This window comes from Natator depressus, chromosome 9 (assembly GCF_965152275.1).
Source record: "Natator depressus isolate rNatDep1 chromosome 9, rNatDep2.hap1, whole genome shotgun sequence".
NCBI lineage: Eukaryota > Metazoa > Chordata > Testudines > Cheloniidae > Natator > Natator depressus.
In genome coordinates this window covers 96,921,863-96,949,694 of record NC_134242.1, presented here as the reverse complement: position 1 = coordinate 96,949,694, position 27,832 = coordinate 96,921,863, and the positions used below count along the sequence as shown (strand labels likewise).

General features: G+C 43.5%; 1 protein-coding gene across 3 annotated transcripts; it reads right to left on the bottom strand.

The window, feature by feature from the left end:
- Positions 1–461: 461 nt before the first annotated feature.
- MOSPD1 (motile sperm domain containing 1) lies at positions 462–27,832 on the bottom strand. 3 transcript variants are annotated; one of them, XM_074962730.1, is made up of 6 exons: positions 27,662–27,801; positions 21,214–21,471; positions 20,945–21,020; positions 15,363–15,586; positions 9,815–9,976; positions 462–1,303 (listed from the first exon to the last, which is right to left on the bottom strand). In XM_074962730.1, the coding sequence occupies exons 2-6, from the start codon at positions 21,365–21,367 to the stop codon at positions 1,272–1,274; spliced, it is 648 nt and encodes a 215-aa protein (XP_074818831.1). In that variant the 5' UTR covers positions 21,368–21,471; positions 27,662–27,801; the 3' UTR covers positions 462–1,271. The 3 variants fall into 3 exon arrangements, with proteins under 3 accessions (XP_074818831.1, XP_074818830.1, XP_074818829.1); XM_074962728.1 differs by lacking the exon at positions 462–1,303 and adding an exon at positions 6,671–7,921; XM_074962729.1 differs by lacking the exons at positions 462–1,303; positions 21,214–21,471 and adding an exon at positions 6,669–7,921 and having other exon boundaries at positions 27,662–27,832.

Sequence of the window (27,832 nt, the reverse complement as noted above, 5' to 3'; positions counted from 1 at the left end):
GCAGCTCTCATCTAAGTACTTCAACTTCACCATCTCTTGTGCAATCACTGTTAAATAACTTTTCATCTCTACATGGTCTTTTCCTGCCCCCTCTATACATAAACAGAGAGGTAACCAATTATATGCAAGGGGAAAGAAGGTTTAATTTCCAAAATGTTTTTACCCAGCTCAAGGCATGGTATATAGGCTTTTCATAAATAAGCAATGTAAGATTTTTGTGAAAGAACCAAGCACATTCTTACTGGGCCCTAGGTAGGGAACATTCAGCTTGTCTTTCAAAGTAGACAGATACTTACTTTGGAGGTCAAAGAGAACTTGTTTCTTTTCCAGCATGAGACAAAACAGAAATGTATAAATTCTTCCAAACTATAAAAATCAAAGCTGAACTTCAGTTTCTTACAAAACAAAAATCAAGTATATTTGTCTAACACGTGTACATAGAGGACCTTGGCTATGTTGCTACACGTATTCAGGTCATTACCAACGTAGTGGCAAGGTTTATTTCCATACTACTTTGAAGTGGGAGTCCTGGACATGTGAGTTTTCTCTTGCTGGATGTTATGTATCTATACTTAAATATCTTGCTACATTTGTATGTTACATGTATTTATAAAAAAAATTACAAAAATGTTTTATGATTTACAGTTATGATGCAAAAAATGTCTATAATTGATTCCACAGTTAAGAGCCCTATATCCCATATTTGTTAATGATGTCAGGAAATGAGAATTAATTACTTCTCCATCTAAACTTAATGTATTTATTTCATAGTTTTTAGTGATGGAATTTCAAATTTCATCTTAACTGACAAGCCTTACGTAAACTCTGATCATGCTGGTATTTATACATAAAATGTTATGTAGTAACCTCTGTACTTACAGCAATGGAATAAACAAATGAACCTTTCAGAATGAACAGTTTGCTTTTATAGTGATCAAACACTGATGTGAACATGGATTTAAAATAACAAATGTTGCTTTAATATGTCTTTTGTACAGTAGATGTAGATATAAAAGTTTCTTCAAAATAATTTCACAGATATCACTAAACATTCCATAGCTGTAACAGAAGCACCTAAGAGTCTTGTTGTTTATTTATAGTTATACATAGATAAAATATATATTACACTTTTGAAAGTATTTTAAATCACTGAATAGCTTTTCTAGCATCTTAATGCATCACATGAGAGTAAAAGGCAGTCCACATTCATGATGTAAATATATAGTAAGATAAGGTTGGGGTTCTTTTTTTACATCCAATTAAATCATTACTCATGTCCTCAAGATAACCATGGTGATAAGACCTGAAAGATGAGAAATGAAGAACAGTTAAATTAAACTGAATAAAGCATTCAAAGTAAAGGTCTAACAGTTTCCTGTCACAGGCCAGAAAACAAGATAAGAGTGCATAAATTTACAGAGTGAAAATTCACATAGATTTCACTTAAATTATTTTATAGGAATAACTTTCAAATATTACTCAACAAAAGTTTGGCTTAATCAGAATCAATGATTGTTTAAAATGTTAGTTCTAAAGAACTAATCATGTCTAGATCATCCAGTCTGAACAGATCCAGAGATTTTAGTGGCAGAATCGATGCACATTCAGTGAACAATTATGGATCAGATTATCTGGAAATTAACCTATTGTTGCTAGTTAGAGTCTGGGCAGGGACTGTCTTACTCTGCACATACAGTACTTAGCACAATGAGGTACTGATCTTGGCTGAGGCCTTTAGGTGCTTTTCTAATATAAATGTTGCTGGCACCACCTAAACTAAGTAACTGAAACATTGTTTTCATTTCAGCTCAGTGCATTTAACAGCACCTTTATTTATAGGCAGTCGTGTTGGGCAGCTTGACTTCCTGTCCTCACTCATGCAGCGTGGGAAGGTCCCTCGGACTCTTCCCCAGCACCCATCAAAGTGTGCAACCAGCAGCAGAGCCACACTGAAAGGGGAGGGGCCTACAGGTGTTTGGCACTGTTGCTCTTGTATCCACTTGCTGCCTTCACTGCCGAAGGCCTTCCCCTATCAGCAGGGGAGCAGATTTAAGAGAAGTGTCAAACTTGATGTTTTACAAATAAGTTCTCTAGCCCTAATCATGCAACCTTCACCTGCCCCCAGTATTAACACTGAACTGCTGACACTCCACTTAAACCTGAAAACTCTGTTGGGCAGATTGAGTGATTGATTTTGTTTGACTTGGTTTGCTTGACCCTAATTTTCTGACTGTCCCAGATTCTGAAACAGATAATATATTAGAGTCCAGGCCTGCAAGCGCAGAAGCACCTAATGCTGCATTGTGGTGAACCCTGTAATTGTTCTGTAGTAACTGATAGGTGGTGGAGAGAGCTGAGTTCAAAGGCAGCTAAACAAGCTGCAAGTAAAGTAGTGCTCCCTGAACGGAAAAATATCCTTCCACAGGAATGCTCATGATATCCTCTCCCTCAGCACATCTTTAAAGTGGAAGTCCACAGTTAACTCTGAGATTACTGTACAGGGCAGATGAAAATCTGCTGGCCATTGAGAGTTTCACATCATCCCGGGTTTAAAATTAGTTAACCAACAGCTTAAAAAAACCCTTGCTCATGTGAAAGTACCAGAGGAGGTTAATACTCTGCACCTGCAGCATAGTCAGCCTCAATGCAGGTAGGTCACAATGGAAAATTAATGTGATGGTGTTGGCCTGCTGCTGCCATTCAATGTCCTAAATTGCAGGTTCTATTTAAGAGCTCCAGGATAGAGAATTCATGGAGCAAAGTTGCAGGAGTACTTTCCCTTTGATCAGCATTCCAACCATTCACAAACCTAAACCTGTTCCTCATACTATGGTCTAGTCTACGCTACACGGTTAGGTGGACATAAGGCAGCTTATGTTGACCTGATGATGTCAGTGTCTACACCACAGTCTTGCTCCAGCCGATGTAAGTGGTCTACTACACCAGCAAAATAACTCCACCTCCACGAGAGGCGTTGGGCTTATGTCGGTGTAGTTATGGCAACGCAGTGTCTGTGTGTTCCTTACATAGGCTGTTGGCAGGACCTATGAAATTGACAAGAATCCAGCTCCACTCTCACTCCCCTGGAGAGCTGGGTGGCTGGACCCCACTCCCAGCTGGAAGCCGGGGCGAGAACCCAGGAAGCCCTGCCCACTCCCTGCCAGAAGCCCGGCAGCCTTATCAATTTCACGGCTTCCTGAGGAGCCCCAGGCGACTTCCCACCCTGCTCCTGCTGTGGAACGGGGAGTGGGGGAGGGGGCATCCTGCTGGGAACCCAGCAGGAGCTGCCAGCAGAACTGAGGAACCAGGCTCTCAGCTCCACACACTGCCCCTCTTATGTCCATGGAAGCGCTCCTGGTGAGCCACTGACCCAAGGAGGATAGTGTCGACATGCACCACCATGGTAATTACTGTAGTGGCTGTAAGTCAACCTAATATAGGTCAACTTACATTTCTAGTGTAAAAACACCCTCTGGCAGGCACTAACATAGAAAGTTATGACTACCAGAACTGGAGAGAACCTGAGCTTATCTAACTCATTTCACAACACCAAATACTGGGTTTATTAAATAGTGCATAATGGCCACTTATGCCATGTGTCAGGGGACCATGTAAAGCATTTAACTATAAAAAAGTGACTATGAACTAAAAGCAAAGACACTTTTCTCTTTCCCACCAACCCACCTAGTTACTACAGGTATAAGCCTGAAAAGAGAAGATGCACCATCCTCTCTCCATGTCAACAGATGTGCACTTTGGACAAGCAAGCAAAGTGCATTCCAGACTAGGAATCTTTTCACTCCCAGGAGAACACCCAGTTGTTGGATTTTTAAATCTTGAGATTATTAGCTCAAGCACCTTATCTGATCAGCTGCTGTTATGGTACAGAGGGGAAGAGACCAGGACCCAAACCACATAAAAACCAAACACCTCAAATTGTATCCAGAAGCAAGGAAGCTAATGCAGCTGTCTGAAAAATCATGTATTATCCCATTTCTAGCACTGCATTTTGCACCTGCTATAGCTTCTGAGTGGTTTTCAAGAACAGAGCATATTGCAATCATCCAGAAGTTACAAAGTCAAGAATTACTGGATGCAGATCTGAAAAACTATCACCACAGCCTCATATGAAGATGTTTTTGGCTACTGACACCAGGTGAGTTAAAATGCACACCCACAATACAGACTTGGACAAAGGGTGAATAAACCACCTCCAGAAGGCACAGGGTCCACCACACAATTGAGTTGTTCCCCACCATCCCACTACCATCACCTCAATTGGATCTAGCCTAAGCCCTGGTCTATACTAGGAGTTGAGGTCGAATTTAGCAGCGTTAAATCGATTTAACCCTGCACCCGTCCACACGACAAAGCCCTTTTTTTCAACTTAAAGGGCTCTTAAAATAGATTTCTTTACTCCACCCCCTATGAGGGGATTAGCGCTGAAATCGGCCTTGCCAGGTCGAATTTGGGGTACTGTGGATGCAATTCGATGGTATTGGCCTCCGGGAGCTATCCCAGAGTGCTCCATTGTGACCGCTCTGGACAGCACTCTCAACTCAGATGCACTGGCCAGGTAGACAGGAAAGGCCCGCGAACTTTTGAATCTCAATTCCTGTTTGGCCAGCTGCAGGTGAGTACAGAGCTCATCAGCAGAGGTGACCATGCAGAGCTCATCAGCAGAAGTGACCATGGTGGAATCCCAGAATTGTAAAAGAGCTCCAGCATGGACCGAATGGCAGGTACAGGATCTGCTTGCTGTATGGGGAGAGGAATCCATGCTATCAGAACTCTGTTCCAGTTTTCGAAATGCCAAAACATTTGTCAAAATCTCCCAGGGCATAAAGGACAGAGGCCATAACAGGGACGCAAAGCAGTGCCACGTGAAACTTAAGGAGCCGAGGCAAGCCTATCAGAAAACCAGAGAGGCAAACAGTCGCTCTGGGTCAGAGCCCCAAATATGCTGCTTCTATGATGAGCTACATGCCATTTTAGGGAGTTCAGCCAACCGTGTGCTTTGACTCCTTCAATGGAGAGGAAGGCAACACGGAAGCAGGTTTTGGGGACGAGGAAGATGATGATGATGAGGTTGTAGATAGCTCACAGCAAGCAAGCGGAGAAACCGGTTTTCCCGACAGCCAGGAACTGTTCTCACCTTTGACCTGGAGCCAGTACCCCCCGAACCCACCCAAGGCTGCCTCCTGACCCGCCAAGTGGAGAAGGGACCTCTGGTGAGTGTACCTTCTTAAACAGTATACATGGTTTAAAAGCATGTGTTTAATGATTGATTTGCCCTGGCATTCGCAGCCAGTACAGCTACTGGAAAAAAATCTGTTAGCGTGTCTGGGGATGGAGCGTAAATCCTCCAGGGACATCTCCATAAAGCTCTCCTGGATGTACTCCCAAAGTCTTATCAAAAGGGTTCTGGGGAGGGCACCCTTATTCCGTCCTCCATGACAGGACGCTTTACCACGCCAAGACAGTAGCACGTAGTCGGGAATCATTGCAGAAAAAAGCATGGCAGCGTATGTTTGCTGGCGTTCAAACAACATCCATTCTTTCTCTCTCTGTGTTATCCTCAGGAGAGTGATATCATTCATGGTCACCTGGTTGAAATAGGGTGCTTTTCTGAAGGGGACATTCAGAGGTGTCCGTTCCTGCTGGGCTGTTTGCCTATGGCTGAACAGAAATGTTCCCTGCTGTTAGCCATAGGGGGAAGGGGTTAGCCACGCGGTGGGGGGAGACAAAATGCGACCTTGTAATGAAAGCACGTGCTATGTATGTAATGTTAACAGCAAGGTTTACCGTGAAATGTGTCTCTTTAAATACCACTGTCCCTTTTTTTTTTCCTCCACCAGCTGCATGTGTTTCAAGGATCACAGGATCTTCTCCTTCACGAGGCTAGCGAAGATTAGACGGCGAAAAAAAACGCACTTGCGATGAAATGTTCTCTGACCTCATGCTGTCCTCCCACACTGACAGAGCACAGACGAATGCGTGGAGGCAGACAATGTCAGAGTTCAGGAAAGCACAAAACGACCGGGAGGAGAGGTGGCGGGCTGAAGAGAGGGCTGAAGCGGATAGGTGACGGCAGTGTGATGAGAGAAGGCAGGATTCAATGATGAGGCTGCTGGAGGATCAAACTGATATGCTCCAGCATATGGTTGAGCTGCAGGAAGGGCAGCTGGAGCACAGACCGCTGCTACAGCCCCTGTGTAACCAATCACCCTCCTCCCCAAGTTCCATAGCCTCCTCACCCAGACGCCCAAGAATGCAGTTGGGGGGCCTCCGGCGACCCAGCCACTCCACCCCAGAGGATTGCCCAAGCAACAGAAGGCTGGCATTCAATAAGTTTTAAAGTGCTGTTGGCCTTGTCCTTCCCTCCTTCACCACCCCACCCGGTGCTTCCCTCCACCACCCCTCCCGGGCTACCTTGGCAGTTATCCCCCTATTTGTGTGATGAATAAAGAATGCATGAATGTGAAGCAACAATGACTTTATTGCCTCTGCAAGTGGTGATCGAAGGGGGGAGGGTAGGGTGGTTAGCTTACTGGGAAGTAGAGTGAACCGGGGGGGGGGGGGGGGTCATCAAGGAGAAACAAAACAGAAGTTTCACACTGTAGCCTGGCCAGTCATGAAACTGGTTTTCAAAGCTTCTCTGATGCGCACCGCACCCTCCTGTGCTCTTCTAACCGCCCTGGTGTCTGGCTACACGTAACCTGCGGCCAGGCGATTTGCCTCAACCTCCCATCCCGCCATAAAAGTCTCCCCCTTACTCTCACAGATATTGTGGAGCGCACAGCAAGCAATAACAACAATGGAAATATTGGTTTCGCTGAGGTCTAAGCGAGTCAGTAAACTGCGCCAGCGTGCTTTTAAATGTCCAAATGCACATTCTACCACCATTCTGCACTTGCACAGCCTGTAGTTGAACAGCTCCTGACTACTGTCCAGGGTGCCTCTGCATGGCTTCATAAGCCATGGCATTAAGGGGTAAGCTGGATCCTCAAGGATAACTATAGGCATTTCAACATCCCCAATGGTTATTTTCTGGTCTGGGAAGAAAGTCCCTTGCTGCAGCTTTTGAAACAGACCAGACTTCCTGAAGATGCAAGCATCATGTACCTTTCCTGGCCATCCCACGTTGATGTTGGTGGAACGTCCCTTGTGATCCACCAGTGCTTGCAGGACTATTGAAAAGTACCCCTTGCGGTTTATGTACTCGCCGGCTTGGTACTCCAGTGCCAAGATAGGGATATGGGTTCCGTCTATGGCCCCATAACAGTTAGGGAATCCCATTGCAGCAAAGCCATCCACTATGACCTGCACATTTCCCAGACTCACTACCCTTGATATCAGCAGATCTTTGATTGCCTTGGCTACTTGCATCAAAGCAGCCCCCACAGTCGATTTGCCCACTCCAAATTGATTCCCGACTGACCGGTAGCTGTCTGGTGTTGCAAGCTTCCACAGGGCTATTGCCACTCGATTCTCAACTTTGAGGGCTGCTCTCATCTTGGTATTCTGGCGCTTCAGGGCAGGGGAAAGCAAGTCACAAAGTTCCACGAAAGTGCCCTTACGCATGCGAATGTTTCGCAGTCACTGGGAATCATTCCAGACCTGCAACACTATGCAGTCCCACCAGTCTGTGCTTGTTTCCCGGGCCCAGAATCGGCGTTCCACGGCATGAACCTGCCCCATTAGTACCATGATGCCCACGTTGCCAGGGCCTGTGGTTTGAGAGAAGTCTGTGTCCATGTCCTCATCACTCTCATCCCCGCGCTGACATCGCCTACTCGACCGGTTTCGCTTTGGCAGGTTCTGGTGCTGCATATACTGCTGGATAATGCGCATGGTGTTTAATGTGCTCCTAATTGCCACAGTGATCTGAGCGGGCTCCATGCTTGCTGTGGTATGGCGTCTGCACAGAAAAAAGGCACGGAACAATTGTCTGCCGTTGCTCTGACGGAGGGCGGGGCGACTGACGACATGGCTTACAGGGAATTAAAATCAACAAAGGGGGTGGCTTTACATCAAGGAGAAACAAAAACAACTGTCATACAGAATGGCCCCCTCAAGGATTGAACTCAAAACCCTGGGTTTAGCAGACCAATGCTCAACCCACGGAGCTATCCCTCCCCGCTGTATTCCAGGCAGGACTGAATCTCCATTAAACTTTTCAAGGTGACCCTGACAGACCACACCGAAACGACTGTCAGCCGTTGATTTCAGGGAGGGAGGGAGGGGGGAGCAAATGAATACAAAACAAATCTGGTCTATTTCTTGTTTTGATCCACTCCATCTATCTTTTACATCTTTGGCTGGCAGCAGACGGTGCAGTAGGACTGCTAGCCATCCTCATCTCCTAGCTGCTCAGCAGAAGACAGTGCAATAGGATTACTCGCCATCCTCATCTCCTGGCTGCCAGAAGACAGTGCAATAGGACTGCTGGCAGGACTAAAGAGAATGACCTGGTCGAGTCACTCCTGTTTTAGTCCCTGCGCCCATGTCTGCCCAGGCGCTCCTGACCAACTGTACCGAAGCAGCCAAGAGCACCTTGGACATGATGACGATGGTTATCAGGCCTACTGCACCAGCTGCTGCCAAAAGGCAATGAGCTGCTGCTGTGTAGCAATGCAGTACTGCGTATGCCAGCACCCAGGAGACGTACGGTGAAAGTGAGCTGAGCGGGCTCCATGCTTGCCGTGGTATGGCGTCTGCACAGGTAACTCAGGAAAAAAGGTGCGAAACGATTGTCTGCCATTGCTTTCACGGAGGGAGGGCCTGACGACATGTACCCAGAACCACCTGCGACAATGTTTTTGCCTCATTAGGCATTGGGATCTCAACCCAGAATTCCAATGGGTGGCGGAGCCTGCGGGAACCGTGGGATAGCTACCCACAGTGCAACGCTCCGGAAGTCGACGCTAGCCTCGGTACTGTGGAAACACTCTGCCAAGTTAATGCACTTAGAACATTTTGTGTGGGGACACACAATCGACTATATAAAAACAATTTCTAAATTCTAGAACTTCTATAAATTCGACCTAATTTCGTAGTGTAGACATACCCTATGTTTCAGGCTGCTCATCCTCATTTGAGTCCTGATCTCAGCCAGGCAATAGGAAAGCAGAGAGCAAGTCCAACGCTACTTTCCTTTAAGTCAGCATTGGTTGCTGATGAGTAACACAAGGCGCTCTCTCCATGAGATAAGTGGCTGCCTTCTCACTCCTTTCATTTTAAGGAGTAAGTCACAGGTTTGGGAATCAGATGCAAGTATTGCCCCTGTCCATTCACCCTTTAAGTGCAGTTCTGTTTCTCATGACTAAAAGCTAGGGTAAAAGGAGACAGCTCTTCACATTAGATCTCTTCTGGGTTACAGGGGATGAAGAGAAGGAATTTCCAATATCAACAGATAAGATGACTGAACTACAATTTTACAGTGTAGAAGTCCTGGCTGAGAATACGTAGGAAACAGCAATGTATTCCAGTAGCTTTCTTTGACAAATGAGGTGGAGTAGACGCCTATATGCCAGGTTCCTGTTTTGAGGGTCAAATAAGACACTTATCCAGAACACTTATATTTCTAATGGTGAGGGCTTCCGTCTCCGTCAAGTACTACTGTGACCTTCTATGTTAAGTACAAGTGGAGATGGAACAGAATGAAATTAGTCTTGACCCTGGCACTGAGACATGAAAGTATATCTTCTCATCAAGCCAGCAGTGTATTTTACAGATGTTCCTTTGATCAACATTTTGACTCCAGTAGAGACTGGAAAAAAGCTGTTTAAAAAATCCTTTTCAAAACACTTACCTAAAACATAAGCAGCTACTAACTTTTGATTCACACTTAAATGGAGGTAGAGAGGCACCACGGATTCCACTTCCCCCAGTGTCGGTAGCATTAGTGCTCCAATGCATACTATTCCTAGGAATACTGTTAGTAAACTAGGTCCCGATGAGGCAGATCTGTTTTCTGAAAAACAAAAATGGCATTCATTGCAATGAAAGTCTGCAGCGCTTCAAATGTAAATGTTTTGCATTCTGGGAAAATGTTTATAGCGCATGTGTGAGAGATGTTGCATCTGTCATGCCCCTATGGTCACCTCATCTACACTCTGCCCATTTCTCCAACTCTGCTGGGATTAATTTTAACATTTCAAATCACCAGCCCACTTTCAAACATCCTTTTTCCTAAAGGATTACAATTACAAATATGTTTCCTTCTTTTCCCTATCTCCAGGGCTCAAGTTACACTAGTGGGAAGTGCAGGATCTTTGATCCCATGGCACCATTATGGTCTAATAGCCCATGATATCGCTGGAGAGCTGGGAATCCATACATTCCACTGACGTAAGACATTTGTTTCTAGCACTGGTATATTTGGATATCAACCGTAATCACAACATTATGACTTACAAGAAGAGCTGTTTTGGACATATTTTAGAAAATGTTGTTGCTTATGATCCTTTAAAGCCATCCAGAAATGCAAGCTGGCGCAGAATGCAGCAGACACTTGGTAAGTGATGTACCTTACTTCAAACATATTAGACCAGCACACCATGATCTGTACTGGCTGCCTATTGGTTTCTGGATGAAGTTTAAGGTGCTAATATTGACTTACAAAGCCCTAAATGTTTTAGGAGCTGAGAAAGTGCCTCCCTCTGTGTGCTACTATAGCTGAGACCAGGAGAAGCCCTTGAGCTGCAGCCATGCTGGTATAAACGAGAGGGGTCTGCTGGCTGAACATTCTCAGCAAGGGCTCTGCAGCATTGGAATTCACTCCCCCACTTGGTCGTGGATCAAATGCCTTCAGGGTACATTGCAAACTCATCTTTTCTGCAGGCATTTTTGGGTGGGAAAGTGCTGAAAAGGGTCGGGGAGGATTGGAGCTTGGAAGCTGCCCAGCTTGCTGTTGGTGGATTATACTGAATTTTACTGCTGCACTTGTGACGGATTGCTCAGCTATGTTGAGGGTACTGTGACAAAGCTCTGTCCTTGCCTCCATGGGTCCCGCATTTCCTGGCGGATTTCGCTAGCCTCAGAGGCTCACTGTGACCCTCCACGTAACCCTTCTTTCTCTAGAGACAAGGGTCACAGTCTACTGAGCCACTTTCATCATAAGCCAGCAAGGGAGGTGAGGAGAAGCTATCCTTCCTTGCACAGTCTCTGTTGTCTCCCAGTCTCAGTGATTAATCGGGGGCAAAGGTTGGGGGGGGAGGGGAGCCTGGGCCCACCCTCTACTCCGGGCTCCAGCCCAGGGACCCTAACAGTATCAGCTATGGTAGCTGACCTTTCAGAAACATGACATGTACAATTCCCTGGGCTACTTCCCCCACAGCAGCCCTCACTTTCTCAAGCTCCACTTCACCCTTACCTCAGGGCCTCCTTCCTTGCGCCTGATATGGTGTGTACTACTCAGCCTCTCCAACAGCACAACTTCCTCCCACAGCTCCTGACACGCACACCCACCTGACTGACTGGGAGGCTTTTAACTAGTTTCAGCCAGCCCCTGATTGGCTTCAGGTGTCCCAATCAACATAGCATTCTCCCTGCCTTCTGCAAAGTTCTTAATTGGCCCCAGGTGTCTTAATTGACCTGGAGCAGCTTCCATTTCACTTAACCTGGCACCAGGGATTTGTTTAGCCTGGACCAAATATATCTATCTCCCACTACTTTTCTATAGCCATCTGGCCTTGCCCCGTCACAGTACCTAAGGGCAAAAAATCCCGGAGCACCCCCTGTTCTGCAGCTGGGGAGGCTGCTCCCTGGTCTGAGGCAGACACTTGGAATGTGGCTTCACAGAGCTGCCCAGGTCCATCCCTTCTCCAGCGGTGCAGTCTGACAGCTAATTACTATCGACCTGGCAATGGGATGTTTCAGCAATGCTTGGGGATGTGCCAAGCACACTGACTATTCCCTGGCTTATTAGGGCACAGGATCTTCCATGGCTGACAGTCAGCAAGGGAAGAATATTTAAAGGTGCTGCACAGCCTGAAGAAATCTCCCTTTATTTACAGCTCCAAAACAGAGCTCAGCCAGGGATAGGCAGCAGGCTCCCTTAGGCCAAAAAAGTTCCCCCCTTCTCAATTGCAATCAAGGGAGAAAAGTAGAATTGGCACATCCCCATCTCTGCCCCCCAACCCTAAATGGGTAGGATCCCTGACAACTATCCCTTTTCAGTGCTCAGGGTAAAAGAGGCCCCTCCCTTGCATAAAAGGTTTGGATTTTAAACTAAAATCCCAGCACTGTCTTCCTCCCGTGATGGAGCTGCACCTGCACTACAGCTATAGAACACCACTAACCCAGTAGGGGACAGTGATTCAGCCACTAGAGCCCATTTTCTAATAACACACAAGGTCCAATGTTGCTAAAAGAGAATGCAGACAAGGACAGAACCCCATTCTTAGCACACCTTACTGGTTGTAGTACAGTAGGTAACTGTTCAAAGGCTCTAGAAACACTTAATATTACTGCCCCCCATTTTTTTTTTTAAAGAGAGTTACTGATATGTTGGAGTCTGAAAGATCTTCCCACAGAATCTTTAGATCCATTAGCATTTAGCCAAGTTTTATACCTAGTCTTTTGAAGTATGAATTCAAAGCATACATGAAAATGGCTCCTGTTTTCAAAATTGATTTTGCAGTTCTCAGAGGGATGCCAGCAATGCTGGTCCCATTTTAACCCTACCAATCAGATGTTCTTAGTTTGCATGTCTGTATACTCGTTATACTGTTCCTCTGCTCTGTCTGCTCCATTCTTGTCAGCAAACAAACTAAATTCTTATGCACCGGCATGCCATATTGCACCAGCTCACTGGTCCATATAATCTAATATTCTGTTTCAAACAGTGGCCTGTACCAGATGCTTCAGAGGAAGGTACAAGGAACCCCGTAATGAAATAGCCTGACCACAGCAAAGTTTCTTCCCAATCTCCATCAATTAGTGGTTGATTTAAAACCAGAGGCATAAGAGATCATGTATGTGTCTGATTCAAATCCCATTAAAGTCAATGGAAACTCACCACTGGGTTTTGAGATCAGACCCTAAACCTGTTATTTTTTTTTACACTATCAAGTGGGAACATTCATGGTTACAATATCTTTTTCTAAAACTGTTCCAAGATACATTCCACTGAAGAACACAACTCCCCTGCCAATCTGGGACTTACATTATGTAGAGACAGTTGGTCACTATTTTGTTTTAACAAGAGGAATTCTCTCATGCATCACATTTCAGGAAAGATGTGTGCAAACTGGAGAACATCCAGAGGAGAGCAACAAAAATTATTAAAGGTCTAGAAAACATGAACTATAAAGAAGATTGAAAAAACTGGGTTTGTTTAGTCTGGAGAAGAGGAGAGACATGACAATAGTTTTCAAGCACAAAAAAGGTTGTTGCAAGAAGGAGGGTGAAAAATTGTTCTCGTTAACCTTGGAAGATAGGACGAGAAGCAATGGGCTTAAATTGAAACAAGAGAGGTTTAGGCTGGACATTAGGAAAAACTTCCTGTCAGAGAAGTTAAGCCCTAGAACCATTTGCCGAGGGAGGTTGTAGAATCTCCATCACTGGAGATTTTTAAGAACAGGTTAGACAAACACCTGTCAGGAATGGTCTAGATAATATTTAGTCCTGCCATGAGTGCAGGGGACTGGACTAGATGACCTGTTGAGGTCCCTTCCAGTCCTACTCTTCTATAATTCTATGCAAAGTTACCTAGGGTGGGATTCACAAGTGGGACTTCGTCATTCTCTCTCTGGGCCACTGTATAGTTAATTATTTATACAAAGTGGGCAGCTTCAATAGGAGAGATCTGCTCCACAGCAGAGTGACTAGGGAATTCTCTTGGAAAGTGGGAGTCCGAAGTTCAAATCCCTGCTCCATATGCGGGGAGAACTTGAATCCAGGTCTCCCACACCCTGCGTGCTCTAACCCCTGGAATAAAGGTCATAAGGGGGACACTGCCCTCACCATTTTGTGTGGGTTTAGACATGCCCTAAGCCAGTGGTTCCCAACCTTTCCAGACTACTAGACCCCTTTTAGGAGTCTGATTTGTATTGTGTACCCCAAGTTTCACCTGACTTAAACTACTTGCTTACAAAATCAGACATGAAAATACAAAAGTGTCACAGCACACTGTTACTGAAAAATTGCTTACTGTCTCATTTTGTCTGTATGAAATTTTAGTTTGTACTGTCTTCGCTAGTGCTTTTTATGTATTCTTTTGTAAAACTAGGCAAATATCTAGATGTACCCCCTGGAAGAGCTCTGCATACCCCCAGGAGTATGTGTACCCCTGGTTGAGAACCACTACCCTAAGCACACCTACCAGATTGGACCCTGAAGGCAAGAGAGGCAGGGGAATGCCTATTTTGTGAATCCTGCTGGGACTTAGGTGAATTAGGCACTCAGCTGTTGGGCAGTGTCAGTACTTTAATGGTGGAAACATAGGAGCCATTGGATTCTAGGCACCTCTATAGGGTTAGGTGGCAGCTGTGCAGGGCTTTTGTGCAAGCCAGTGGTGCCTAAATGTTGACTTAGGTGCCTAATTGCCAATTTCAGCACTTAAGTCCCCCTTGTGTATCCCACCCCTTGCCTTTTCTGGAATTAAGCTGTCAGAGAGATTGGGGGTGGTGGGGAGGAAGGTGCATTTCCAGCCAGGCAAGTAAAGATTAGAATTTTGTTTTAGAAGACAAAACAATTAATGAGTTAAGCCTTCTCGCCCTGCCACCCCTAATTTGCAAGAGCTCATGCTTCAGCCATGGCTGTTGGTACATCAGCTACTCTCTATACTACTGCATGTGCACAGCAGATATTTGTAACTCCACTTTTCTGTACATTTCAGAGGTAAAGGAACATGGCACAAAAGAAGTGCCATGTGTGGAAAGTGTTTGAAAGTATTTGCTGCTGGTCAGGAGGTGGAGAATTAAAGTTCTGACACAGACAAAAATACACTTGGAGACACACTTTGATAGAACAAATTAGTCTCCAAGGGCATGGTCCTGCAATCCTTTTGTAGCCACATCTCCTGCTGAAGTCAGTGGGAATTTGCTTGTGTAGAAGGATTGGCCCCTTAAAAGACCCATTACTCAAATGAACAAAACTCTGGATAGCAAATGTAACTTTAGGGGCACATGGTAGTTTATAGCTCTCTCATTTGACTAAAGAGGATATAAGCAACACAGCAATAGCATGGGCTTTGGAGCACCATAACCACTCTTAACAATAACCAGTGTACTCTTACAGGAAAGTAAAAATGGAGTTAATTTAGACTATCTTTCTTATAGTTTAACCTCTTTCCAGTCATTTCAGCTATACCAAACTGTTTGATCTAGAAGAGGGCTAGGTAAGACTTTAACTACCTGGTTGACACAAAGTCTGCTCAAAAAAGACACTTTCAGCCAGATGTTCTTTTATTCTTTTTTCCTCTTCTTCCTTTTGCTGTTGCTCTTTTGCAGATGGAAGTAGTGTAGCAATGACTTCTTTTCGCCCTAATGCTTTCCTCTGGCTTTGCTCAGACACTTGGAGACGGAATTTGTCTATCACACCATAGTGACAAGCCCGAACGTCTCTGTGACGAATCACACTGTAGATAAAAAAATACATATATCAACATTTTTATGTAGAGCCCCTTTCAAGAGATTCATCTGCATGGTTTCAACTGCAGGGTTGGGGTCAGGATACCTATATTATGCCCAAGACCACTATCTGAGCACCCAAAATTATGCAGTTCTATAGTACTTCATGTCAAGTCTCATACAGGACCCATAAATAGCAAAGCTTAACTAAATCTCTTCCGTACCTCTCTTCTATGAACAGTAGTTTGTTCACTTGGGTCTTCACTGTAGTTATAAATAATTATGAAAATGCATGTGTACCTAGTTTTAAAATCCCACAATATTTAGCCACCATAATGGGTATTGTAACTGCTTTTTTTCCAAAATGCAAATTATTTACTTGAATGACCATAAAAACCTTTTCAGAGATATTAAGAGAAAATCCATATTTAAGCCAGTTAGCTTCAGGAAATGTGTAGTCTGACAAGTTTCAGTCCAGAGCAAGTTGCAAACTCCTATGAATAAAGGTTTCTAACTACACTGGCATTGGGTAGTGTCATTTTAACATTGTTCCAGGAAACTGATCATTTCAGCATTAAACTGATTACTTCAGCACAAAAAACCCCATGATTTCTGCATTTTGGACTGAATTTTAAGAAACTGGATTTTGTGATCACATTAAGATACCCACAAAGGCTTGTTATTAAAATACTGGGTATGCCTAAAATTAACATGTAATTTAAGTAGGGCTTTCAAAAGGGAACAGAGAATGACAAAGGTTTGATATACATCAGCCTGTAAACCATATGCTTATTGAACATAGGAGCTTCTTCGTAACCTCAGAAGCAAATGAGTTAGGCCATGATGGAGTTTCATCAAGTAAATTTATTTCACCCATGGCAAGTCAACTACCATTTGGTGAAGAGTGGGCTCTGTCTTGAGTAGATCACTGAGCAACGAAGGTTTGAGCCTGAAGTCCTTACTCAGGCATGCACTTTTGCTTATGTCAGAGCTGCAGCTTCAAGCCTTTGATTTTTATGTTAAGATTTCTTGTGTTGCTTTAAATTCTTTTCTATTGTTAGTACCATGCTTCTATGCATCAGCATAAGCACAGTGTTATGTAAAGTTTCTGTCTGAGCATACAGTTACTGTCAAGCAAACAGATGTTTCTCTACAGACCCATATAAACAGATACATTCTCCTGTTTCTTACTGGAGAGCACTGCATAATTAGAAGCTCTGTAGAATATCGGTTTATCTGGCAAAGGGCCATACGTATACAGCATAGTTCATACCTAACCTCACAGCAATAAACATAGTTCCAAGAATGTTACCCATACTACAATCCATCGGTGATCTTCCTGAAAACACCATCCTGGCCACTATGGATGCAGAACCCCTCTACACCAACATTCCACACAAAGATGGACTACAAGCCGTCAGGAACAGTATCCCCGATAATGTCACAGCAAACCTGGTGGCTGAACTTTGTGACTTTGTCCTCACCCATGACTATTTCACATTTGGGGAGAATGTATACCTTCAAACCAGCAGCACTGCTATGGGTACCCGCATGGCCCCACAGTATGCCAACATTTTTATGGCTGACTTAGAATAACGCTTCCTCAGCTCTTGTCCCCTAATGCCCCTACTCTACTTGCGCTTCATTGATGACATCTTCATCATCTGGACCCATGGAAAAAGAAGCCCTTGAGGAATTCTACCATGATTTCAACAATTTCCATCCCACCATCAACCTCGGCCTGGACCAGTCCACACAAGAGATCCACTTCCTGGACACTATGGTGTTAATAAGCGATGGTCACATAAACACCACCCTATACTGGAAACCTACTGACCGCTATGCCTACCTACATGCCTCCAGCTTTCATCCAGACCACACCACACGATCCATTGTCTACAGCCAAGTTCTACAATACAACCACATTTGCTCCAACCCCTCAGACAGAGACAAACACCTACAAGATCTCTATCAAGCATTCTTACAACTACAATACCCACCTGCTGAAGTGAAGAAACAGACTGACAGAGCCAGAAGAGTACCCAGAAGTCACCTACTACAGGACAGGCCCAACAAAGAAAATAACAGAACGCCACTAGCCATCACCTTCAGCCCCCAACTAAAACCTCTCCAACACATCATCAAGGATCTATCCTTCAGGATAGGACGACCCATCACTCTCACAGATCTTGGGAGACAGCCCCCCCAACCTGAAGCAAATACTCACCAGCAACCACACACCACACAACAGAACCACTAACCCAGGAACCTATCCTTGCAACAAAGGCCGTTGCCAACTGTGTCCACATATCTATTCAGGGGACACCATCATAGGGCCTAATCACATCAGCCACACTATCAGAGGCTCGTTCACCTGCACATCTACCAATGTGATATATGCCATCATGTGCCAGCAATGCCCCTCTGCCATGTACATTGGTCAAACTGGACAGTCTCTACATAAAAGAATAAATGGACACAAATCAGACGTCAAGAATTATAACACTCAAAAACCAGTCGGAGAACACTTCAATCTCTCTGGTCACGCGATTACAGACCTGAAAGTTGCAATTCTTCAACAAAAAAACTTCAAAAACAGACTCCAACGAGAGACCGCTGAATTGGAATTAATTTGCAAACTGGATACAATTAACTTAGGCTTGAGACTGGGAGTGGATGGGTCATTACACAAAGTAAAACTATTTCCCCCATGTTTATTCCCCCCCACCGTTCCTCAGACGTTCTTGTCAACTGCTGGAAATGGCCCACCTTGATTATCACTACAAAAGGCTTCCCCCCAGCTCCCCGCTCTCCTGCTGGTAATAGCTCACCTTAAGTGATCACTCTCGTTACAGTGTGTATGGTAACACCCATTGTTTCATGTTCTCTATGTATATAAATCTCCCCACTGTATTTTCCACTGAATGCATCCAATGAAGTGAGCTGTAGCTCACGAAAGCTTATGCTCTAATAAATTTGTTAGTCTCTAGGGTGCCACAAGTACTCCTTTTCTTTTTGCGAATACAGACTAACACGGCTGCTACTCTGATATCTGTTACCCATACTGAGACTACTATCCGCCAAAACAGGGTTGGGTATTGGCTGCTGAAAAAATATTCTTGAAGACCTAACTAAAGAAATTAATATTTTCTGAGATGGACCCAAAGATAATCAATCAAAATTCCATAAAGATCAGCTAGAGACCAGAATGACTCACTGATGCCAACTCTGTCCACATATTTATTCAAGTGACCTAATCATAGGACCTAATCACATTAGCCACGCCATCAGGGGCTCGTTCCCCTGCACATCTACCAATGTGATATATGCCATCATGTGCCAGCAATGCCCCTCTGCCATGTACATTGGCCAAACCGGACAGTCTCTATGCAACACAATAAATGGACACAAATCTGACATCAGGAATCATAATATTCAAAAACCGGAAGGAGAACACTTCAACCTCTCTGGCCATTCAGTAAAAGATTAAAGGGTGGCAATTTTGCAACAGAAAAGCTTCAAAAACAGACTCCAACGAGAAACTGCTGAGCTTGAATTAATATGCAAACTAAATACCATTAGCCTGGGTTTGAATAGAGACTGGTAATGGCTGGGTCATTACACATATTGAATCTATTTCCCTAAGTTAAGTATCCTCACACCTTCTTGTCAACTGTCTAAATGGGCCATCTTGATTATCACTGCAAAAGTTTTTTTCCTCCTGCTGATAATAGCTCATCTTAACTAATTAGCCTCTCACAGTTTGTATGGCAACGTCCAACTTATCTGCATGTATAATCTTCTTAGTATATGTTCCATTCTACGCATCCAATGAAGTGGGCTGTAGCCCACGAAAGCTTATGCTCTAATAAATTTGTAGTCTCTGAAATTAGTCTCTAAGGTGCCACAAGTCCTCCTGTTCTTTTTGCAATACAGACTAACACGGCTGCTACTCTGAAACCTGTCACTGAATTACAGTAATATAAACTTTCTGTGCACTGGTATGTGTTGATCATTTCTGTGCTTTTAACAATATTGCTGTCCCTACCCACTTATGCTTTTTATGGGAAGTGCTAGTTGGTTACGCCCTTGAAATTCCCAATCAGTCCTGATGAGGCCAATGCCACAGTACCAGATGGGCTCCTCATAACAGAGTAGTGTCATCTGCTTTGCAGAGAACCAAGAGTTCATTAAAAGTAGGTCTTTTGCTAATGGCATGTATTGGCCAGAAAATATAAATAATGCTTTTTGGAGTAAATAAATGTTTAATCAGAAAACCCAATTTCCTTTTTATTTTTATTTATTTATTTTGGATACTTCATGCTCATGAAGCACACACTGCAGCCTTGAAGTCATATAGATCAGCATGAAGCTAACATACAGAAGCTGAAACATATCATGCTATTTTGAATTAAATGAATATTTACCAACTTGTTCTGCTCTGAATTACAGCAGACAAAGCAAAAAACTAGAAGCCTTATTTAACATTTTGGGATTTCAAAGGTAACACTTAACTGGCCATCAGCCCTTCCCTGTGAGTGAGCTGGGGTCAAGGAAGGAGATTTTTTTTAAAAAAAATGGTAGACAAGAGTATCTTCACTGAACAGGACAGCAGAAGTATACTCGCTATGTTACATGGTCCATGGAAAGCATTCATATTAGAATTTTACAGATTCTCACTTTGCCAATCTGCAAATAATTCTCACCCAAGCCTGGTGATCTCACCCATTTTAGCAAAAAACCTTATATTACAGCAAAGTATTCTAGTGTGGTTCATATCAGAAAGACTTACTTTTAAAACTATACCACAGGATCTATGTATTAGCACTCTACTATTGTTTATTCATATTTACACAAGTAAAAAGGGGCACCTATCCAATGCTCCTGCCATAAATTACAAAAAAAGGGGGGGAAAGAGCCAGTAGAACCCAGAACTATGATCTTGTTAAATGAGTACTGTACACTTACCAAAATAATTTTACAACATACAGTTTGTGATTCATTGTCCTCGATTCATTGTTTGTTTACTTTTCTTGCTAATTCATAAAGTTTAGCACCATACAATGTGTTTCTGCTCATTAATATAACTTTGAGGTTCGACCAGATTAAATCAGGAACTCACTTTATATATTCAAGTATTTAATTTTCTCTGGCTAATTCAGAATTACCAAGCAACTTGCGTAAGCACTACGATATTTTAATGTTCAATAAAATGTGAATGATGAAGTGGGACTAGAGGTTAACATTTTCTGTAGTGTAGTTTAAAATATGCCTTTTAAATACTAGCTGAGGTTTAGACATACAATTAGCTGATGTAGTTATTCAAATCTTTAACAGTTAAGGAGAATTGAGCTATTTTTACTTACATATCAACACAACACTGAGGCTTCACTGCACCTGCAGCATCGACAACAACATATTTATTTGGAGTTGTACAAAGAACTGAAATGAAAAGGACACTGGTGGTTACATGGTATAAACCAGCAGTAGTAGAAATTTTAATAAACAGACTGTGGTAGAAGACAAATCTGAATTTTTGCATAACACCATAGTTTTCATAACTTATGTTTGTTATATAAGCTACAGGTAGACTGATAAAGGAAACCTTAAATGAAACTGAACCTAAGAAACCCACCTTTGAATTTTAAGGCAAACTCATAGGGGTTATATAGAGTCAACACCTGTTTGTGTGTTGACTGGTCATCTGCATAAAATATAAGCTCCGTAGGAAACACAAAAACAGGAAGATTTCCTTCCACTAACTCTGGCTGTCTTTTTTGTTGCTGCATTGGCACCGAATCCTTCCTTCTGCTTCTTCTGCTCTTATGATTTTGTATCCCAAACAGATTTCTGGTTTTGAGTCATTTAAGAATTCCAACGCATTTTGGCAATTCTGCAGAAGAAAGGAAATGGAATGATGATAGTGTTTGTTTTCACAAATCCATAGAACCTAATCAGACAGCAGATGATACATAGATACAGCACTTGACATTTGGTTTTGAGCTTCTTTATAATTATTTTAAGCGCCTTCAAAAATGTTTAAGCTAACATAACTTTACTCATCTTTGACATTTTGTTTTCGTTCATTTTAAAAACTGCAATAAAGTAAGTGAATATGTCTTCCTTTCATTAGTATTATTATTTGTATTGCTGTAGTGCCTCATGCCTCAATCATGGACCAGGACCCCACTGTGCTAACAGCTCTACAAACACAGAAAAAAAGACAGTCCTTGCAGCAAAGAGCCTATAACCTGAGTATAAGACAAGAGACAACAGGTGGATCAAGACAGACAGACAGGAGGGTACAAGGAAACAATGAGACAATATTGGTCAGCATGACAGCACACCAGTGGCCTAACTGAAACATCCCAAGGTACAGTACAATATGTTATGTATATCATGTTTGCATATGAGCCAGGTCACAGTGCAAACATTCAGAACAAAAGAATCAGGAAGACCTTCATTCTTTGTCTACTTGCATCTCTGAAGTCTGATCATAATAAGATTTCAGTGTAAAGGCAGTGAATTAAAAATCAAGTAGGATGTACATTTGTCATTATTCAATAGTACAGGGTAGGTTTTGGATTTTTCCATCACATTTACTGAAGCTAAATTTGTAGTTATTTAAGTTGATGTTAAGAATGATTGTTTTCCCCAGTGTGTAACCAAAATATCCCCCCCCCCCCCCGAGATTTTTCAGGTTCATTTCTGGAATCTCAATCCAAATAAAACAAAAAACAAAACTCCACAACCTGTTCATATCACACTCCCAAATGTAATTTATAAGATAAAAATAAGCCGCAATCCTGCAAATATGTATTGCTTGCCTTTATGCACTAAGTAATTCCACTGTAGTGAACAAGCCTATTCACAGTGTATGATGTTATGCAGGTATTTAAGTCTTTGCAGGATTGTGGCCTAAAATAGTATTTCACTATGTTTTCTACAGGCTAATAGTCCTAGGAGAACACCAAGAATCTGAGTGGAGACTCTTAGGCTGGGTGTACACTAGGAAATGTTAATTTTAAAAAATCCCACTTGTGCTGTCACCCACGGAGATGAGGCTCCTAGTGGTTTCCAGCATTTTACCACCACATCAACGAAACCTGTTACTCATATGCAGCCTAACTGGTGGTTGCACCAGCGGTAATTTTGTTTCTAGAATTCCCTAGCGTAGACACAGCCCTAATGCTATGGATGGTAAATAAATGCCTAATTTTCTGTTTTAAATCATTACATTACATTTCAAAGTGCCAATATTTTATATCAGAGCTAATTTTCACAAAACTTAGGCTTTTGATACCTAAACATCCAAAAGGGACTAAAACCACTAGTCCATGCTCTACCAGATGTACAGAATCTAGTTCTGGTTCAAGATGTACGTAAACTTTTTGAAAGATATATATTAATTTATTTTTTAAAATTCTCCAAGAGTAGGTGCATATTGTCCTTCCCAAGGGCTAACTATTCTTATTCCAGTATCTTTTTTCCTAAAACCCAATCTCCTTTCAGAATCCAGAATTACTTTCCAGTAGACTAGAATGTTAATTATATTCTTTTGATAACAAATCCCTGATGATGATATTCCTGATTGATGTTCTTTTTTTTTTTTCAGAACACTTTTTAACTAGGCTACATATCAGCAAATGGCAATTTAGATTCTGTGCACTTCTCAGAATTTTGGTAAATACTTTTTGTTTCAGAAGAGATGAATAAGCTCTGCAATTATTTTGCACAGCAAGTCTAATTAGTAGGACTTGAGCATCTTAATGTGCTATTGCTAAATAATATTCACTGTTTCATTCAAACATACAAGAACTGTATCAGGGTCTAACTTGAAAGAATGCCAGCTCACAGGAATACAAAACTGTTTTTAAATAAACTATTTCTTACAGGCAATAGAAGAAGAGAGAATTCTAGGAAAAGTTAATTACAGTGCAATATACCGTAAGGAATTCAAGAACATAAGATACTAAAAGCTCTCATTAATATAAAATCTCTATATATGCATTTGGCTAAACTGCACAAAAGATTTTTTTCTAATGATTGTTTTAAACAGAGGTGGACAAACTACAGCCCGCGGGCCACATCCAGCCTGCGGGACCGTCCTTCCCAGCCCTTGAGCTCCCGGCTGGGAAGGCGAGCCCCCGGCCCCTCCCCTGCAGCCTCAGCTCCCCGTGCCACCAGCACTGTAGACAGCAGGGCTGTGAGTGCCTGCCAGGCAGCACAGCTGCGAGAGCCGCCGGCTTGCCCCGGTGTTCTAGACTGCGCGGCAGCGGGTCCTGGGAGGGGGCGGTCAGGGGACAAGGAGTAAGGGGGTTGGATGGGTCAGAGGTTCAGAGGGGGGCAGTCAGGGGGCGGGAAGTGGGAGGGGGCGGATGCCAGGCTGTTTGAAGCACAGCCTTCCCTACCCGGCCCTCCATACAGTTTCGGAACCCTGATGTGGCCCTCAGGCCAAAAAGTTTGTCCACCCCTGGTTTTAAACATACTTACTACATTAGTGAATAACTAACAAAAAAGATATTTTTGGATATTTTGAAATATTTTATTGGATTACTAAAGTTCCAATAAATGTGCTTCTTTATTCTTCAATATTACATTTTATTATTGTTTCTTTTTATTTTAACACATCCATTGGATTCATTGCAGATTCCCTGATCCTACCTCAACTCCAAATGTCATGTTTTTTTGTTTGTTTTTTTAAATATACATATGTATCATGCGGTTGCTTCCACTTGTCATTTATTGGCTGGGTAAAAAGTTATTATTCAAACTGGTATCAATGGAAAATGGTAAGTTTTCACCAACGTGAAGGACTAAGGATAGCATACACTAGACTCTTTTGCATCAGAGCAACATCAGCTAGGAATGTGATTTTTTTTGTGACAATGCTTTACAGGCATAAGCCTTTATGATGATAGTTATACCAGCATAAAAGTTCTTTTGCCAGTATAACTTATTATGTTTGCTGAATCACTATAAACTATATTAGCAAAAGCACTTTTTATAAGCTACATCTATACTGAAGGGTCTGCTGTGTAACTGTAATACCTATGTCTTATATAGCACTTTTCATAGTAGATTTCAAAGTGCTTTATAAAAGAGGTCTATAACAGGAAAGCTCATTAGAATCAAAGGGACTATTAACAACACACAAAGCTAAGCATGGGCATAAATCTTTGCAGGATCAGGGCCTAAGGCCTCCTGCAAACTAATCCACACAGGTGGACTCCTGCACCTGTATGGAGCCTCAGTGATGACAATGAGATTCTGTTAAGTGCAGGGATCCACATGCACACAGCTCATATCATCTTAGCAGTATTAGCTGTTTTGCCAACAGACTATACAGTAGGACAGCTACTCTACAGTGATGACTTTTCAGCTCAATAAAGGAATCTTCCTCCATAAGGTACCTAAAAGTACGCGCTTGTGTCATGATAGCACTGGTTTGCCAGCATTTCCCTTAGAAACTCCTTTTTACAAGAGGTTTTAACTTGGCAGAGAAAAGCTGGACTAAAATGTAACTTATTTCTCCAAGCATAGAATTTTGATTTTGGGATACTTTTTAGTTTAATAAAAAAGTGAAAATAAAATCAGGAAGTTTTCAAATGTAAGAGTCTGTTCTATTCATGTTCTTATAACCAGCTAATCACCATGGTTTCTGAGCATAGTCTATACTCCTTTTTTGTATTCAGGACTACAAATGGCTTCTTTTAAAAGGGGGAAATTGGGTAAGCAATTTATTCAGAACAATGAGCTAATCTTGAAAAAGACCTTAGTATGTACATTACTTTTCTGAGATTTTAAACTGCACATCTCTGATTTAAGAAGTCTTGTTACAATGTAACATGTACAAGGCATTGTACTGGAGCTATCATCTACTAGCTCAGTGGTTTTTCAACCCTGGGGGTCCACAGACTATGTCTAAGATTTTCAAAAGTGTCCGCACCTCCATTCAAGATTTTTTAGGAGTCCACAAATGAAAAAAGGTTGAAAATCACTGTAATAGCTAAATAATGCATATTGTAAAAGTTTCCCCCATTGGTATACTCAAAGTGTGTCAAGTTCCAAAATATGATCAGGATATTGATGTGTTTTCATTATGTATATACACACAGTAAGAAACAGTCCCCTTCAGAATCATTAAAGACTAAAAGACCAGTAAGAAATTCTTGTCCTTTCAGATTTGTCAAGAAATCCAATACAGTTTGATGTTAAAGTTAAGTATTAGAATGAGATTCCAACAGCTCAATCAATTTCTTTTGTTTATTAGGGTAATTTTAGATGGCCTTAATATATACCTACACAATCTACATGTTAAACTTCCTGTAATTACTTGGGAGAGAGAATTATCTAGTGATTAGAAGACAGAATCAGAAGCCAAGACAGCTAGGTTCTACTATTTCTAGCTTTCATTGACTCACTGTGTGATCTTGAGCAAATTAGTTAACCTCTCTGTGCCTCGGATTGTTAGTCTATAAAGGCCTCAATTTAGCAAGGTACTGAAGTGTGTATGTTATCCCATTTAAATCTATGGGACTACTCAGAAGCATATTTTGCAGAAGAGGAGCCAAAATGGTTGTACTACTATTTACCTACCTCACATGGCACTGTGAAATGCAAGTAATACTTGCAAGGTGCTTTGAGATCTGATAATTTCAAAGTACTGTATTATCTATTACATCATATTAATGAGATACAAGAAGCATGATTTATCGTGTCTAATTTTATAAGTTTCTGCAGGAATTCTTTCCCTTGAAAGATATTTTAAATAATGAATGCAAAAATTATACTTGGCTAAAACTAGGTAGGTCACAAAGACAAAAACAAGGAAATTCTAAGTAACACTCGTGCACAGTTTCTGATCCATTCTGTTTGTTAGGTAATACAGAATTTTCAATAATGTAAATCAATCTCAATCTGAATTTCCTTATTTTTGTGGTGCTTACAATAGTTTTAAATGGAAACTGGGTATGTTAATACTGTATGTTGTTTTTCTCCAGGTCAGGTAAAGCTGTCAATCAGGAAAAAAGAAATCCAAGCATCTGTTGGAAACTGACTTTTGAGTTCGGCTAGCTGGGAAAAATATCTGTTTTTCCTAAATGTACTAATGAGACAAAGAGAGTCCATCTTGGCGAACCCTTTATGTACCACTGTCCTTGACAAGGAGTTGGTCTTATTGTAATGCCTCAGAGGGGCACGAGAAGGGGAAGCATTGACACACCCTAACTTTTTCAAAATATTTTCCAGCCGTGAGCAGTAAAGCTCTGTCATAATCAGCTCGCCCCTCGATGCTCCTCACCCCAGTTCGAGCCCTGCCCTACTTCGCAGCTTTTGATTTTCTAGACAGGGGCGAACACGGCGGAAGGGCGAGTCGAGGAGGAGGGTTTCCAAGCCCCTCTCCCTTGCACGATGAGCGGGCAGGCTGGGGTGAGCTCCCAGCCCTTTCCCCCTTCACCCCAGGCAAGCGGCGGCTGGCAGTGAGGCCCGTCCCAGCTTGGCGGCTGCTCGCAGGACCCCGTTGGGCGCCTGTGGCCGGGAGGGTACGGCTCCCGGCGGGCCGGCCGCAGGTCCCTGCGCCGGCTCGGGGGCAGCCAGGCTCCGCAGCTCCCCCGCGCGGCGGCTCTGCGGCTGCACCACGTGGCGCAGCTCACGTGAGCGTGTTTACAGCGGCTGGACACGGTTGATGTGCCGGGACCTGTCAACAGCCGGGGGGGAGGGGAGCGGCGGGAGCCCGACCCCGCGCTGCCAGCGGTCCCGGTCCTCTGCACCCGTCAGCGAGGCCCGACGCTGCCGCTGCCACCCCACGGGAGCGCAGCTACGCCCGGCTCCAACCCGGGGGGAACAGGACACGCCTCAGGGCCCAGCTCTTCCCCCCGATGGGCCCGGATCCGAGCTGCCTCGGGCCGGGAGCCCCCGTCCCTGCCCCCACTCACGGGTGCCGGGGTTCCCGCCGCCCCGCCCGGCCTGTCAGAAGCGGGGATCGCAGCCGCCTCGGACCCCGAGCCTGCCCCGGAGCCCCCCTGCTGGGGCCGGGGGAGCCGCGGACCCCGCCCCCAGCCCCTGCCGGCTCCCGCACTCACCCCTCGGGGCTCGCCGGGTCCTGACTCGCCGGGTGCCTGTGCGGAGCCCCTTTGTCAGCCCCCCCCGCCCCGACACTGCAGGGAGCGTCGTCGCTATGGCCGCCGGGATCGTGGCTGACTCGCCGTCTCCGAGTGACATCACGGCCCGCCCACCGCGCGCGCGCCCTGCGG

Coding starts and splice junctions, on each gene's coding strand:
- MOSPD1 (XM_074962728.1), bottom strand. CDS start 21,367: ATGCAGCAACAAAAAAGACAGCCAGAGTTAGTGGAAGGAAATCTTCCT. Junction 9,977..15,362: donor GCAGACTTTGTGTCAACCAG/GTAGTTAAAGTC, acceptor TTTGTTTTTCAG/AAAACAGATCTGCCTCATCG. Junction 7,922..9,814: donor AGTAGCTGCTTATGTTTTAG/GTAAGTGTTTTG, acceptor TTTTCTGTGCAG/ACGCCATACCACAGCAAGCA.